This window comes from Pyxicephalus adspersus, chromosome 1 (assembly GCF_032062135.1).
Source record: "Pyxicephalus adspersus chromosome 1, UCB_Pads_2.0, whole genome shotgun sequence".
Taxonomy (NCBI): domain Eukaryota; kingdom Metazoa; phylum Chordata; class Amphibia; order Anura; family Pyxicephalidae; genus Pyxicephalus; species Pyxicephalus adspersus.
The window spans coordinates 113,174,301-113,190,752 of NC_092858.1; the positions used below are offsets into that span (position 1 = coordinate 113,174,301).

Below are 16,452 nucleotides of genomic sequence, written 5' to 3' on the forward strand. Positions count from 1 at the left end.
TGAATAGGTTTGTTGCTCTTGGGATGCTGAATAGGTTCATTTCTCTTGGGATGCTGAATAGGCTCACTACCCTTGGAATGCTCAATAGGCTTACTACTTCTGGGATGCTGAATAGGCTCACTACCCTTGAGATGTTGAATAGGTTCACTTCCCTTGGGATGTTGAATAGGTTCACTTCCCTTGGGATGTTGAATAGGTTCACTTCCCTTGGAATGCTGATTAGGCTCACTGCCCTTGGGATGCTGAATGGGTTCATTGCTCTTGGGATGCTGAATTGGCTCACTTCCCTTGGAATGCTGAATAGGCTCGCTGCCCTTGTGATGCTGCTGAGGTTCACTTCCCTTGTGATGCTCAGTAGGCTCACTCCTCTTGGGATGCTGATTAGGCTCAAACACCTTGGGATGCTGAATAGGTTCACTTTTCTTGGGATGCTCTAAAGGCTCACTTCCCTTGGGATTCTGCTTAGGTTCACTTCCCTTGTGATGCTCAATAGGCTCACTGCCCTTGGGATGTTTTATAGGCTCACTGCTCTTGGGATGTTGTAAGGGCTCACTGCCCTTAGGATGCTGAATTGGCTCATTGCCTTTGGGATGTTGAATAGGTTCACTTCCCCTGGGATGCTGAATAGGCTCACTTGCCTTGGGATGCTGAATAGGCTCATTGCCTTTGGGATGTTGAATAGGTTCACTTTCCTTAGGATGCTGAATATGTTCACTTCCCTTGGGATGCTGAACAGGCTCACTGCCCTTGGGATGCTCAATAGGTTTACTGCTCTTTGGATGCTGACTAGGCTCACTACCCTTGGGGTGTTTAAAAGGTTCACTTCCCTTGGTATGTTGAATAGGTTCACTTCCCTTGGGATGTTGAATAGGTTCACTTCCCTTGGGATGCTGAATAGGTTCACTTCCCTTGGGATGCTGAATAGGTTATGCCGAATAGGTTCGTTGCTCTTGGGATGCTGAATAGGTTCATTTCTCTTGGGATGCTGAATAGGCTCACTACCCTTGGAATGCTGAATAGGCTCACTGCCCTTGGAATGCTGAATAGGCTCACTGCCCTTGGGCTGTTGACTGGGCTTACTGTTCTTGGGGTGCTGAATCGGCTCATTGCCCTTAGAATGCTGAATAGGTTCACTTTTCTTGGAATGCTGAATTGGCTTATTGCCCTTGGGATGCTGAACAGGTTCATTTCTCTTGGGATGATGATCAGGCTCACTGCTCTTTGGATGGTGAACAGGTTCATTTTCCTTGGGATGCTCAATAGGTTCACTTTTTTTCTCCTTTGGCTCAGTGCTCTTAGGTTGCTTGTTTGACTCACTGTTTTTGGGTTGCTCCTTAGGCACATGACTTTTAGAAATCTGTTTAGGCTCACTGTTTTTAGTGTTTTCTTTAGGCTCTGAGCATTTGGAGTGTTGTTTAGGTTCAGTGCTCTTAGTGTGTTGCTTAGGCTCAGTTTTCTTCGGGTGTTCTGTAGGTTCATTGTCTTTGGGATGTTTTTCTGGTTCATTTGTCTTAGGATGCTCCTTTGGCTCACTGGTCTTATGTTGATCTTTAGGTTCATTTTTCTTAGAATGCTCTTTAGGTTGACTGTTTTTACTGTTATGGTTGATAGGCTCACTGCTTGTAGAATGCATTTTGGGCCCATTGCTCTTAGAATGGTCTTTTGGTTCAATGGATTTGGAGTGGTTTTTAGATTCACTGCTTTGTGGGTGCTTGTCAGAATCCTTAACTTTGGAATGAGTATCTGAGGGTCTTTGGCTGTGTGTTTTTGGAGGAGCAGGAGAATTAGGTGACAAAGTTGATGTTGAACCTGTAAAAAACATACATGACACATAAAGTTAAAAATGTAAATGCTTAAAACATTATAATTTTGCATATTTTTAATAGGCATATATGGTATGATGTGGGGGATGTATTTTTGAGTGTTTTTTTCTGCTGGTACTAAAATGTATTAAACTTCTTTAATTAAACAAAAAAAAGTTTAATTGAAAAATTTTCCCCTAAACAAGAATGTGTGCCTTGTGGGGCCATGATGGCTATTATACCATACTTGATAATTCTTCTAAACTACCTAGTTTTTTTTGTTTTATTTGGTAATCACCCATTTATATTTTATACGCTTGTCCTTTGTGTTCTTTACCTACATGTTTTTCCCCCTCACACACTGCTTGCAGTTATATTGTTCCATAGAAGTAAATCAGGGAGAAGTTTTTCTCACTGAAGGGGGATTAGGTGGTTATATGTGCCAAGCCTAACTAGTAAAGAGTATGAAGAAGAAGGAAAAAGACAGGCTTTTGTTTGCCTGAACAAAGGAAGTAAACTATACAGACAGTACACACAATAATGAAAATTAGAGTCATATTGTCTCAATCATTTCTGACGCATTTCGCCCAAAAAGTGGCTTCTTCAAGGGATAGAGAGACTCTAGTAGAAATAAATGTGGTTAGAAGAAAGATCCAAGGGTGTAGAAGTGCAGTTATATACAGTGACAATGTGGTGATGCCAATATAAAGATGATGCTGCAGTTGAAGTGAGAGATATTAAAGTGGTTGCTGGGTTCCCTTGTAATGTAGTTATCCTTCTATCATGCAGTAATTCCCTTTGTATTCTGACCATGGAAGTTGCTTATGATGCATTGACTAGATTTTGAAAAGATGTTCAAACAGGATAGAGGAACCAAATTGGTTTTGATTAATTCCACCAACCAGACTTGAGAGTTGAAGATATATCCAAACTAAATTGATGATGTTGTCTGTTGTTGGGGAATAATTACTTTCTATCCAGTCGGTAATTAGGGTCAAACTGAACGTCACCAGGGAGGTGAATAGTTTATCAATATAGACCACGGGCAAGCCGTTGCTAGTTAGAATGTATTTAGCTAATTGCTTACTGGTATTACCGAGAACAGGGGTCTTTTCACTTTATTCCCATTGGTAATTCAGTGGTATATGTACAGTATCCGCAGCCAGCCACCTCTATTCACCTGACGTTCAGTTTGACCCTGGCAATAGGAAGTTGCCTGAATAAGGAGTTCCTTTTGGCTCTGCTCCCAGGTTCCAGTTGTTCTTGTCTGTGTCTCCTGTTGCCGATTCCCCTGTGTACCGACCTCAGCTTAACTACTCCTGATCACAGCCTGCCTTGACCTTTGGCTAATCTCGACTACTCTTGTTTGCCACTTGCCATGAACTCTGGCTTGTCTGACCACTCATCTATCTCTTGTTCAGGCAACATGCTTTATTCCTGTCTGTCAGCAGTCACCAGTCTCTGCGTGCAAGGGGGCCCCAACTTGGCAACAGCCCACAGCATAACATCCTCACACTTAAAGGCTTTGGAGAAGACCCGACTGTCGTTTAGACTTTGCTCTCCATGCACGTCTCTGCCAACTGGGGTGGTGGCACGGAGGGTCCACGCCGCCAGGGTCCACCCCCCACCCGTGTCATTGTGACAAGATTCAACATCTTGTGGTTTTTTGCTGCCTTTTCCCCTGAGTTTTCTTACTTTTCTCTCTTTGAACAGATTTAAAATTTTTTAGGTCGTGAGCGCTGACAGAAGTATGAACAGTTCTTTGGGATAACGCTCAAAAGGCCTTTTTGCACTGTTTATAAAGAAAATATTTAATAATATATTTATTCCATTGGTAAGATACTCGTACTTCACACAAGTAACTCTTCACTCTTTACACAAATGCTAACTCTTTAAGCAAAGATTCTTCTACCGAACCTAAACCTGTGCCTATTTATTGGCTCTGCCTAAAACAGGAAATAACCCCCCTTTTCCTGCAAATCACAATCCTATATCTTTAACATTTTTGCCAAACCTCTAGCTTTGCAATAACAACTTCTATTCTGTAATTTTTCTAACCATACCCAAAGCATCATTCCTATAGGGAATCCAGAGATAATGCCATCCTTGCTATTGTGCTTTAAAACATTGAGACTATTTACACCATTATCATAAATGTTTACCAGTCACCCTTTGTGCTATTGAGATGTCATGTCTTTCTTCTATGATTACACAACAAACTATTTCAGCAATAGTCCTCGAGCAAAATACTACATCTACCAAAAGTTCAGGGGGCCTCAAACATAAAACTACCTGACTTCAGAAAAATGGAGGACACAACCCAGTGACTTTAAAAAAAAAATCAAATTCCTAATTTTATATTCTCCTTACCTCAACCAATAAGTCAATTAATTGGCAACTACTCCCCTGAAGCCTAACTCAATAAACAAAACTCAAATTTCTATTATCAAAAACTTTACAAAATTATCCTCATTTCAATACAAAATGGAAACAGGATTTCAGTATGACCCTATTTGACAGATAAAGATATACAGTTCAGTCACACCTCCCTTGTTTGCAGCAAATTGAAGAAATACCTTTTACATTTTCATCACATTTGGTAGTCTTACTCGTTATTTATTTATTTAAGCAAGGCTCTGTGGTCATATATATTTTATTTTCTCCCTTAGCTTTTAATTCTTATAAACAAGGATTTTGTTCTCCTCAAACTCTAAAATTGTACAGCACTGGAAATCTCTGAGCTCTACCATTTATTGTATAATATGTACCCAACTGGGTCTTTAACTAGTAGTTTCCCCACTAAGAGAGTAAACACCGTCTAATCTTTCTGTACCCTATTTTATGTATGTTTAACTTATGATGCTATGTTGTAAACCTATTACACCCCCTTCCCCCTCTACATTCTCTTATCCTTCTCTTTTTTCTCTAGTCATGTTTTATGCAGCATGTGATAAAATGTGATTTTCTTCTACTGGTACAAGATATTATACAAATTGTAAAATGGTAGATGTCAGCTTTAAAAACCTTTTTAAAACATTTGCAATTTATTAAAAAAATGTATTCTAATCAGCTAAAATGGTTATGAATGTTTTAAGTACTTACAGCACTGGCAGCTCTGATCAAAAATCAGACCAACAGGGCAGTCTTGTTGATAAGTTAGTCCCTTCCAGCAGTTCCAGAAGGCATTTTTATTCCCTTGTACTGGATAAAGACCAGTTGACTTGCCAACGCAGAATCCTTTACCACTTACATTACCACTGCTTTTTGCTGGAGGAGAGGGGTAAACACCTGCAAAGAAAAAAAAAAATACTGTAGCATATTTATAGTTATCATTTATGTGACCTCATCAAAGTAATACCTATACTTTTCTGGTGGTACTGTAGATAAAAAAGTGTAGATAAAATTAGGTTTTTATTACAACAGTATAAAAAAGATTTTTACAGAAAAGGAAGGCCAGCTCTGTGTTTGAGCACTCTAACACATTTACAAAGTTATATGAAGAATAGTTTCTTGTCCAGATCCCTTCAACCAAATGTTTTGCTGTCTCCCTAGTGCCAGGGTTCGGCATGCGGTGGCCCAAGTGGACAAATTACTGGGGGTGGCTGGGCATGACCCAGTTGTCTTGGTCCATGTTGGAACCAGTGACAGGGTATATGGAAGATGGTGGATCCCTAAAAATTAGTTTAAAGAACTAGGCTTCAAGTTGAAGGGAAGAACCTCCCATGCACAACACAGGAAAGGTCGTGGGAGCTTAGACAAATGCATGACTTAAGTCCTGGTGTAAAAGGGAAGGGTTTGGGTTCTTAGAGCACTGGGCTGACTTTTCATTGGGGTACAACCTTTTTGTACATCCTTTTTGCTAGAGATAGTTTGCACCTAAATGGTTGAGGGTCCACTGTGCTAGGGGAAAGATTTAGGGGAATGGTGGAGAGATATTTAAACTAGAACAGAGGGGGGTGGGACAGTAAAATAAGGTGGTAGGTAGAAAGTGATAGACCAAAAGGAGGGACTTATTTATTCTCATTACAGAGCAGTTGCCTAGCCTAAAATAGGATAATTTGTAATAGAAAGGAGAGAAATGATAGATATTTTTAGGCTTTATTTAGGCTCTTCTTGATACATCAGGGAAGATTCCTGTGAGCTGTTAAAAAGAGCTGAACCACATCTATATAAGAACTTTATCTAACTTATTTAAGTAAAGTTGGTTTATTTATATTTACCATTCTGCAATGTGATTGTATATTTTTCCACTCACATGTATCATATATCTTATTTAGATCTCAAACATAATTTAGCACTCAACATCCTAATCCTGGTATATCCAGTGTTCTTTTTTAGGATCAACTTACCTTAACGTCAAGTAAGTCCTTTTACTAATCTTATGTATCCTGTAATTACTAATATATACAACTATGTACATACATATATTGCATACCCTATATCATCATATAAATATTATGTATATACCGCGTTTCCTAATATTTTTGAAACATGACTGTTTTGTTTATTACAAACAGCCTCAGTATCAAAATTCCCTGAAGAAGCCTTTTTAGGCAAAATGTGTCAGGAACAAACATTTTTTGTGATTTTACTAACACAGGTCAAATACAAATCAACTGGCTCAAAAACACTATTTCTAGTTGGGGAAACTATATTGTACTTGTATATATTGTACTTGTTTACAATATGTAAACTATATTGTATTTATTTACTTGAGTTGTCAAATTTTGTGAAATTAAAATATCCTTGTTTTACAATAGTTTTGCCTAAAAAAGCCTATCTTTTTTCTTCTTTCTTTAACAGTAAAATAAGGTGTCAGAAAAGTCAGACAGAGGTCAGTCTCCAGTGGAGGGGGTATTGGGGCTAGTTGGGGGGAGGGTTATGGATAAGTATAAGGAGTTTACAATGTTACACACAAACTCTGGATTGTACACTAATAATTGTACTGAAAAACAAAATGATTTGGCAAACACTGCTGGCCAATGCAGCAATAGTTTAAATAATCTCTTCACCAATGCTAAAAGTCTGGCTAAAAAAATAGGGGAGTTAGAAGCCTTAATGAATAAAGAGCATTATTACTATATAGTTGGTATTTTTGAATCCTGGCTTTGTTCCTCACATGACTGGGATGTCAATATTCCCGGTTATGCTCTCTTTTGTAAAGACAGAGTAAAACAAAAAAATGGGGGTATCTGTTCGTATGTGAGAGGGGATCTGAAAGTGAATGTGAAAGAAGAAATGGTTGATGAATCATGTCGCATATGGGGATGCATAATGCACAGATAATTGTTGAAGTCTGCTATAAGCCAGAAGTAATAGAGAATCAACTACTAGCACAGCTAGAAAAGGCTGCAAAGGCTAGTATGAATGTAGTAATGGGTGATTTTAACTACCCTGGCAAATTTTCCATTATTAACCTCCCTAGCAGTAATGCCGAGTGTGACTCGGGGTGGCTATAACATGCAAGAAGCAGTAATCCCGAGTCACACTCGGGGTCTCTTAAAACTTTAAAAAAACACTTACCTTGCTTTGTTGTCGTCCCCCGTTGTCCTGCTGGTCCCGGGGACACGTCCTTTCTCTTCGATCCTCAGCTGTGAACTGCAGAGATGTTCTCCGGGGTTTCCCAGTGACGTCGGTGCATGTGTCAGTGCGGGCAGAAGGATCGGCGGGAAATTCAAATAATTTTGTATTGGATTCAAAACAAAATAGCTGTATTAAATCCAATACAAAAAAAATCTTTGTAGATTGAAGATTTTTGTGCTTTTTTATTTAAAATTTATTCAACAGAATTGGAAATGTTTCAAGTCTGTTCTACACAAACACACTACAAAATATATTCCAATAGGTAATAAGTAATAAAATGCTAAATTTAAAACTCGTGGCTCACAGCTAATGTTAAAAAAAGCCGTAAAAAACAAGAAAAGGGCATTCTAAAAATATAAAAATTAAGGTTCATCTTCATCACTTGAAATTTATAAAGAATATAACAAAAGATGTAAAAAGGAAATAAAATGTGAAAATTTTCAAAATGAAAGACGGATTGCAAAAGAAAGTAAGGCAAACCCAAAAACATTTTTGAAATATAATATTTGCAAAAAGATCAGATCTGAGCATGTTGGCCACCAAAGAATGTCTTGGGGTTGGTAACTGGGGATAAAGAAAAGACGGATTTACTAAACACTTTTTTTTAGCTCTGTGAACACAAATTTGGTAGTCCATAGACTGCAGAGATAGAGACATAATCCTGCCCCTGTATAAAGCATCAGTCGGACCTTATCTGGAATATGTATTCCAGTGTTGGGCACCACAAAAATGACATTGTGGAATTGGAGAGAAGTGCAAAGAAGGGCAACTAAACTAATAAAATAAATGGAGGAACTCAGCTATGATGGAGTAGAGAACTAAATCTATTCTCCTTTGAGAAGACATGTTTATGGGGGTATGTGATCACCCCCTATAAATATAAAAAAGGTATGTATAGTGAAGACTCTTCCCAAATATTTATTTTAAGATCATTACAAAGGACAAAGGGCACTCTTTTCATTTGGGGAAATGAATCTTATACTCTGGTTAAGGAAGGAATTGTTCACAGTAAAGTCTATGAAAATGTGGAATAGGCTCCCTCAGGAAGTAGATTTATCAATTTCTATAGATTGCTTTAATAAAAATTTGAAGGCTTTTCTAAAAGCACATACTTTAACTGGGTATTAAAGTTTTAAAGTAAAGATAACAGAGACAGTTGATTCAGGGAACAGTAATGGAATCAGAAGGATTTTTTTCCTGTTGAAGCAAATTGATACAGGGTTTTTTTGCCTTCCTTTAGATCAACTTTTTTTATTTTATACTTATCATAAAAGTAATCATAACTATGTGTTCATCAAGCAGCTGCACTATACAACTGATTGATGACCATCTAGTTATGATTACTTTTATGATTAATTCCTTGTTTAATGATTGAAAAATGTATTGTATATTATTATACAGTCGAATTAATGGTCTCTATCCATCCCCTGAGGAAACCTACCGACGAAACGCGTCAGCTTTGAGAGGATCATCATCCTGATTCCTTCAGTACCTCTATTTAGGCGGCTTATGTCTAGCACTAAAGGCATCTCCCCTCCTCAGTTTCTAGGGGGAAGCCTTTTTTACCATGTGTACTCACTATTAAGTTGTACTTATTGTATACATTTTATCACTTAGTTGGACCATGCCCCCATTACTCTAGATATTTATATCCTCACATCCCCAACTAGAGTCTGCCATTGGAAGCTGAATGACTTCTTCCTTAAAAAGGAGGCTTCCAAAACAGCCCTAAAATCCTTCGACAATATTTTACAGAAAACAAGGGGTTAGTAGCACATGCCTCCACTTCATGGGGGGCTCACAAAACTGTCATTAGAGGTCATTGTATTTCCATAGGTACCCAACCTTGGAGGACTCAAATTTTCAGTGGGCTTATACACTACATTCCTTAAAAAAAGGCTGAAATTGAGCTATCCCTTAAACCATCCTTAGGTCTCCTCAGGAAGGTGGTTGCCCTTCGCCCTCTCTCCCTCCCTTCACCTCACTATTTGCTCTCTCTATTGAACCTCCTGCAGCCTATATTCATTCCACTCCTCATATACAAGGGGTTCAAATCTAGGGAGGTCCTATAATACCTCTCTCTATGCTGAATAAGTCATTCAACAAGAACATTGTAAACATGCAAATAAAAATCACAGTTCAGATTTAAAATTCAACTGGATTCAAAGTAGTTTAAAATCTTCAGATGCATACAATCAACACCATGCATTTAAAGACCACATTTGATTCCCATTTTGATTACTTACAACATTGGCAGCCCTTGTTAAATATCAGACCTGCCGGGCAATCTTGCTGATAGGTTAGCCCTTTCCAACAGTTCCAGAAGGCATTTCTTTTTCCAGATACTGGGTACAAACCAGTTGCTTTTCCCACACAAAATCTAGTGCCATTTGAACTTCCAGGATTATTGTCAGAATGATTGTTGTGCTTAGAATCATTATGTTTTGGATGCTCCCTAGGGTCACTAGCTTTGGAATGACTGTCAGAAGCTCTGCCCTTTGATTGTTCCTCAGAGTTGCTTTTTTTTTGGTGGTTTCCAGAGTCACTTCCTTTTGGATTGCCTGTGATCTTTGGGTGTTTGTTAGATTCATTGTTCTTTGGGTGGCTTCCAGTGTCACTACTCTTAGGTTGATCTCCTTGATGGTTTCCAGACTCCCTAGAAGAGGTACAAGCTGAAAAACAAATCATTATTGCTATCAAAATGTTTTTGTTTCGGCTTGTATTTCTTTTATCAAAATGAACTCACCTGTAGACTGAATTCCAAGAGTTTCCTTTAATGCAGAGACAAGTGGGAATTTGCCCTGGTTGCAGAATGTACCAGTAAAATCATCCATGTCAAGTGACCAAACCATTGCCCCTCCAAAGTTATTCTGCATCAACCACTCAGCCTACAGTTAGGAAATACAACGTTACTAAAGACATTGTTTAAAAACATCCTTTTCTAGTTTTATTCCAATGGGATATTAAAGTAAAATCATATTCTGACACATTGCTGTGGGAATATGAAGCCATCCTATAGTTATAAAGAACAATACATTATAAGAAGATTTTTTGTTTCAATCGAGTTTATTGAGTTTTGAGAAAACAGAAGTACAACAGTATACATTGTCAAATAAATGTAATTACGTATAACAAGTGAGCATGACATACATATAATGTATAAAACTTATCGAAGGAAGAAAAATAGGTAATGTCAACGAGAAACAACAAACAATTGGTTACAGAGTATGTCCAGCAATGCAATAGTATATACTCAAGCCGTAAAAAAAAAAACGAAGGGACTCTATTTACAACAAGCCATTAATGTATTGATGTCATTAAACCAGAACTAGAGGGGGGGAAACAAAAGGACAAACAGACAAATACAAAGCCCTAGGGAATTATAAAGGGAGTAGTGGTGATGGGGTAATGTAGGGGAAGAGAGGGAGGTTAAGGTAAATGCAAGCTAGATTTAATATAACACGGTATATCAATGCCAAGGGGCATATGTCACCTCACAACAGATAAGTCTGGTAAAGGATATGCACTCTGACCTTGTGGTCATAGAAGATTTGCGAACGTTTAGAAGGACTATGTAGCTCCTTGGCATTGAGAGAGCGGATTTTTAAAGATTGGGATTGCTGGGATCTTTTCCCCATGGTACTACGAAATTAGTGTTAAGAGGGAGATGGGAAGATCGGATGTACCAAATTTACCTAATTTTGTAAAGTTGGGAGTTGGTGGAAGTTAGAGTGGAGGGAGGGGAATTTTATGGAGGGTTGGGAATGGGAGAAGGCTTCACACACAAGGACAAATCTCTTGGTGATTGGGATGGGCTAATGTCCCAACCGTCAATGAGCAGACTAAGGGGAAGATAAAAACTATGAAAAGCCACCTAGTTAGGATGTTTACCTATGCAGGTAAGATGACGACTCAAGGCAGGACTCGAGCGTTCCCACCTGAGGAAAAGCATATGTTACAAGTACAAAATCTAGAAGAATAGTGCAATAACATATTGTGCAAAACTGCAAAAGACAACTACAAACTTATCTTACAGTTTAAATGACACTTCCAACTAGATGCTTAAACCAGTAGAGCTGCACAAAGCCAAAATGTATAAGAGCAAGAATGCAATAACATATTGTGCATAACCGCAAAATGCAACCACGAGCTTATCTTTTATTTTAAGTAATACTGCCACATATATGCCTAAACCAACAGAACTACATTGTACGTGAATGAGTCTGCAAATGATCACTTCTAAATGTTATAATGCCCACTCAGGGGACCCGCTTAACATATTTTGTACTTATATAGTGATGCTGATCTAGGAATCCACTGAGAGGAATACATTGGAGATGTATAGAACAAAAATCTTCAATGCACATTTAAACTAAGCCAAACTAGTACAAAATCCAGGAAAATAGTGCAATAACATATTGTGCCTAATTGCAGAAGGTAGCCACGAGCTTATCTTATGATTTATGTAATACAGCCATATAAAAGCTTAAACCAGCAGAGCTGTGCAAGAATGTGTTAGCAAACACATCTGAGTGTTATAATGCACATTCAAGGGACATGCCTAACATATTATGTACTAATACAGCGATGCTGCTCCAAGAATTATCTGGGAGAACTACATTTAAAACATATAAAAACAAAAATCTACAATGTCCAATCAAACTAAGGCTGACTAGTACACAATCCTGGAAAATAGTACAATAACATATTGGATCAGCCATGATCAGCCGAAACTTGTATGGCCAATAAAGAAAGGAGTGTACACTGGATTCAAACAACTTCGTCGATGAAAAGGTGCCAACATGGAGCCAAAGGAAAAAATAAAAATTCAGACAAAGCTTAATGCTTTCCACTTTTTTGTTGAAGCAGGAGAGGAACAATGAGGAAGGTAGACATCCAGAAGAACAGCAGTGGTAGCGCTTAGAAATGGAAACCCATCTTGCTTCAGTGATTTTCAGAAGAGATAACTGGAAGTGGCGTAGAAGATGTCATCAGGCAATCAGGTGCCATGGTAGGAGTTGTAGAAGTAGCCAATCTGGATCGGTGAGTGGCTGCGATGGGGCCTATATTCATGAGGGAAGCTGCAGTTGGCCAATCTGGGAGGACTACATCTGGAAGGTTAAAATCCATCAAGAGCTGTGACAGGTCTGAGGGGTCACAAAAGACATGATTCTTTCCACCTTGGCGAGCAATCAAATGAAAAGGTACTCCCCATCTGTATGGGATGTTCCGTTCACGCAGCACAGAAAGTAGAGGTTTGAGGGCTCTACGCACATCGAGTGTATGCTTAGACAGATCAGTTAAGAGATGTAGTGCGTCATGGGCTTTGCGCATCATATCTTCCTTGGTACGGTAGAAATGTATCTGACAAATGACATCTCTAGGCCGCTGCGAATCTCTGCTGGGTGGGCCCAGGTTTCTATGAACCCAGTTGATTTCTTTGTCAACATCAGATGGTATACCCAGCAATTTAGCAAAGATGGAGTAAGCTGCAGTGGCGAGTTCCGCCACTGTTTTCCGGAACTGTTTTAGGTAGCCCCCGTATGCAGATATTTTTTCAACGGCTGCGATTCTCTGCGTCATTATGGAGTAGGAAGAGGGCACTGATCTGTGCTTCATGACGAGTAGGTATCTCCTCTTGAGAAGATACCTGTGAAGAAAGTTTTAAGCAGGTTTGTTGCAAAGTGGTCATGGTATTAGTGACTTCTTGCAGGAATCGCTGCATAGCCTGGAACTCCGTTTTACAATTAGCTTCCAAACAGCTGATGCTATGTTTCAGGTCCTGTCTAGTAGGAAGGGCTGGGAGTTGAGCTTTCCAGTCCCATGCATCCTCCCCTGGGAGAGACATAGCACTGGAGCTGGAAGATTCAGCTATCATGGATGGGATGCAGGGACCGGCAATGAGAGAGACTGGTGGCTGCTGTGCTGGGGGAGTATGAGAATGGTGCAGTACCTGGGGTGCTGGAGATGATGAAGGCCAAGCTTGGTGCCCAGATTCCTGATCGGCGCATCCCGTGGCCGTAGGGGACTACATAAATTGAGGCCACAGCTTTACTGCCTGGTCCACCAGAGCTCGCGGCTTGGCCAAGCCTTCTAATTGAGGCCCAGGCTTTGCGGCCTGGTTGTGGCCAACTCAACTGGAGGAGGAGAAAGGGCTGGGAATCTTCCCAGATGCTGCCACTTTCCATCCGATACCCCTTTCTGTGACTTGTGCCCCATGAAGATGGATGGTATATCGGCTCCAAGATTCAGGATAGATTAGGTTTGCTTGGAGCGGGTGCAGGAGCTACAGCAATGTGCTTCCTACTATGCCATCAGTTGGCCACATCTACCACAGACCAGATTTATAAGAGGATTTTCTTAATAGAAGTGGTATGGTACTTATTTGATGATATAATGAATCACAATATATACATTGTTTGTGAGATGTACTCGTATAATCAAAATCATTTTTTGTTTTGAATAGAGTTTGCCAGTGGTAAAATCTCTGACATTATTAATATTATCATTTTTTTGTGTGTGCCATCAAGGAAACTGTCCCTGACTTCCTGTACCAGAAGAGCAACAGGAAGTTAGTGATAATCTCCAAGACAATTTTTCCATATTCCATTGGAATATTTTTCCTTAAATCTTGTTTCTGGGACATCTGTAACATTTTGTATTTTCCCTCACTTTCTTCTCAGTGACAACGGTCACCAGTAAAAATCAAGGGGGTATCTCCCCAATAGGGACTCAGATAGCAATAAAAACACTAGGACTAATACTTGCCATGTCCCTATCCAAAGCTACGAAAATCATGTGTTTTCTTTAGATTAATTCTTAATTAAATTCTTGGGAAAAGCAGGGTATTTTTAAACAATAATTCAAGCTAATTACCTACAGTATACTGTATATATATTGTACAGTATATGTATATATACCATACTGTAGTATAAATACTAATACATATAGACAGAATAAATATTTGTATAGTTGCTTTATATATAGATAAGTATTCTGGCCACAAGCTCTCAAAGAAAACAACTAAGTACACTTTAAAGCAACCATGAATAAAAACTGCAATGTAATGTAGTGACAGGTTGAAATAAAACAAAAACATTTTTTACCCATTGGAGAAAGTGTTTCATTGCAGAGTCCTAAATAAACAATTTAATAGAAAATGTTTTGAAAGTATTTAAAAACTACCTTCAACTGGAAACTGATGACATCATCATATCCCACCCAGTTGTTGTTCTGGAAAGCATAAGGAACATCTTCTGAAAAAGACCATTCGCTCCGGGCTCCATTCTTTAGAAAATTGCAGATCTAAAACATAAAATATGATGAATATAAACAAAAGTTGTAATAGCTATATTTCTAATTTTAGGATATACTGTACTATATAGGTACATAGTTTGTTAGTTTGAAAGAATATTTTGTTTCTCTTAAAAAAATCATTACATGTGTTCTCTTATCACTGGCAGATTTGTTGAAAGACTTTCAGTACATGATTCTCTGCCCAACTCAAGAGGTGAAACATTTCTAGGGCAGTTCTTGCAAAGTATATATAAACATACATGATGATTTATATACACCAAAACTCTAGTGCTGCGTCCAGCAAAGAGGAGTCAATCAGGTAACCTGATGTTCCAATACATTAATGCCAAGAAAGGACTCTTCCAGACTCCAAGAGTTAACTGGAAAAATCAAAACTCTTCCTAAAATGGGTAGGCTGTCATTCCTAATTTTTTACACACAGGAGAATAACTTTCTCACTGGCAGCTGAAGACAGTGAAGACTAGTGTTGGTCGAATAGCTCACTATTCGATTCGGCAGCTATTCGCTCGAATATAGCAAAAAAATTCGGGTGGTCGAATGTCAAAGTCAAACACCATTAAAGTCAATGGGAGGAAAAATTTGGGTTTTTTTCAGCACTGTGTAGAGATTCTACAGCCTCCAAAAAGATGTAAAAAGATACATTATAAAAGGATACATAAAAAGATACATTGTAAAAAGATACATAACACTATTACATACCCCTGTACCTCACGTGAAGATTAAAGAGCACCTGTCAAATCAATTTTAGGCTAAAGCTAGGTACACACTTCCAATAATTATTGTTAGAAAATGAACGATTATGACCGATCAAAGATTATGTACGAATATACTTGAACAATCATATTGTGCACGATTCTGTGCATGCTGTAACAATATGATTGTTCAAAAATAATCCACCAACAGCGTCCACACACTAGTTACAATCGTTTGAACGATGCAAGGAGGGACATGTAAAGGAGAAAGTGTACCGCAGAAACATGCACAATCACTGAACGTCATGATACTGTACACACGATAGATAGTGAAAGATCGTCGGCCAATCAGATCCACTGTGGCGGTCGTTCATTTCCAACGACAATCCTCGTTCGTCGGCGTCCTTGGTCACTTTTTTTTGGCCAATCCGTTCATCGGTCGTTCGTCAGTGGTTTCCAACGATATATATTGGACGTGTGTATGCAGCTTTAGTCTACACGGACTGTTTCCCGAGCGTTTAACCTGAGTCTTTTTAAAGCCCGTGTTTGAAGTCCCCATGCATTCCCATGGGCTAATCTACTCCAGGACGTTTCCTTCCGGCACGTTTTTGAGCGTTATCTTAAACGTTGCTTGCAACATTTAAAAAATTAAAACGCGGTAAAAGGCTTCCGTTGAACTCAATGGAGGCTTTTTCAAGCGTTTTTGGGCTTTTATGAAAGCTTCCACCGAAAACAATGAGGGCTTTTATAAACATTTTTAGCAGGACTTTGGAATCTGGAACCCTCCTTTAATAAGGAGATTCCCAGATCTCCACCGCCCCACCCTGGGGAATGAGTACAGGGGTACATAAATCCCCTTACTCATTCCCTGAAAGGGTTAAAATATAAGTAAAAAATAGGACAAGGCTTTAATGTTAAATTATTTTATTAATGTGTATGTGTTTGTGTAATTAAACTTTTTTTTTTACAGGTTATCCCAATGACAGGAGGATTTCCAGGGTTGCAATGAACAGAGCCCTGGAAATCCTCCTGACAGTGAGGGATTGCAGGGCACTAGG

At 38.9% G+C, this 16,452-nt stretch overlaps 1 protein-coding gene across 1 annotated transcript in view; it reads right to left on the bottom strand.

The window, feature by feature from the left end:
- Positions 1-5: 5 nt before the first annotated feature.
- LOC140330564 (uncharacterized) overlaps positions 6-16,452 on the bottom strand; it is a gene marked incomplete at its 3' end in the record, with an annotated part of 25,258 nt that continues 8,811 nt past the window's right edge. The window contains exons 9-14 of the mRNA XM_072410807.1: positions 14,571-14,690; positions 10,132-10,273; positions 9,632-10,057; positions 4,905-5,090; positions 940-1,809; positions 6-898 (exon numbers count right to left, since the gene is read on the bottom strand). Coding sequence (XP_072266908.1) covers positions 6-898; positions 940-1,809; positions 4,905-5,090; positions 9,632-10,057; positions 10,132-10,273; positions 14,571-14,690 — 2,637 coding nt within the window. The remainder of the gene's footprint in view (positions 899-939; positions 1,810-4,904; positions 5,091-9,631; positions 10,058-10,131; positions 10,274-14,570; positions 14,691-16,452) is intronic.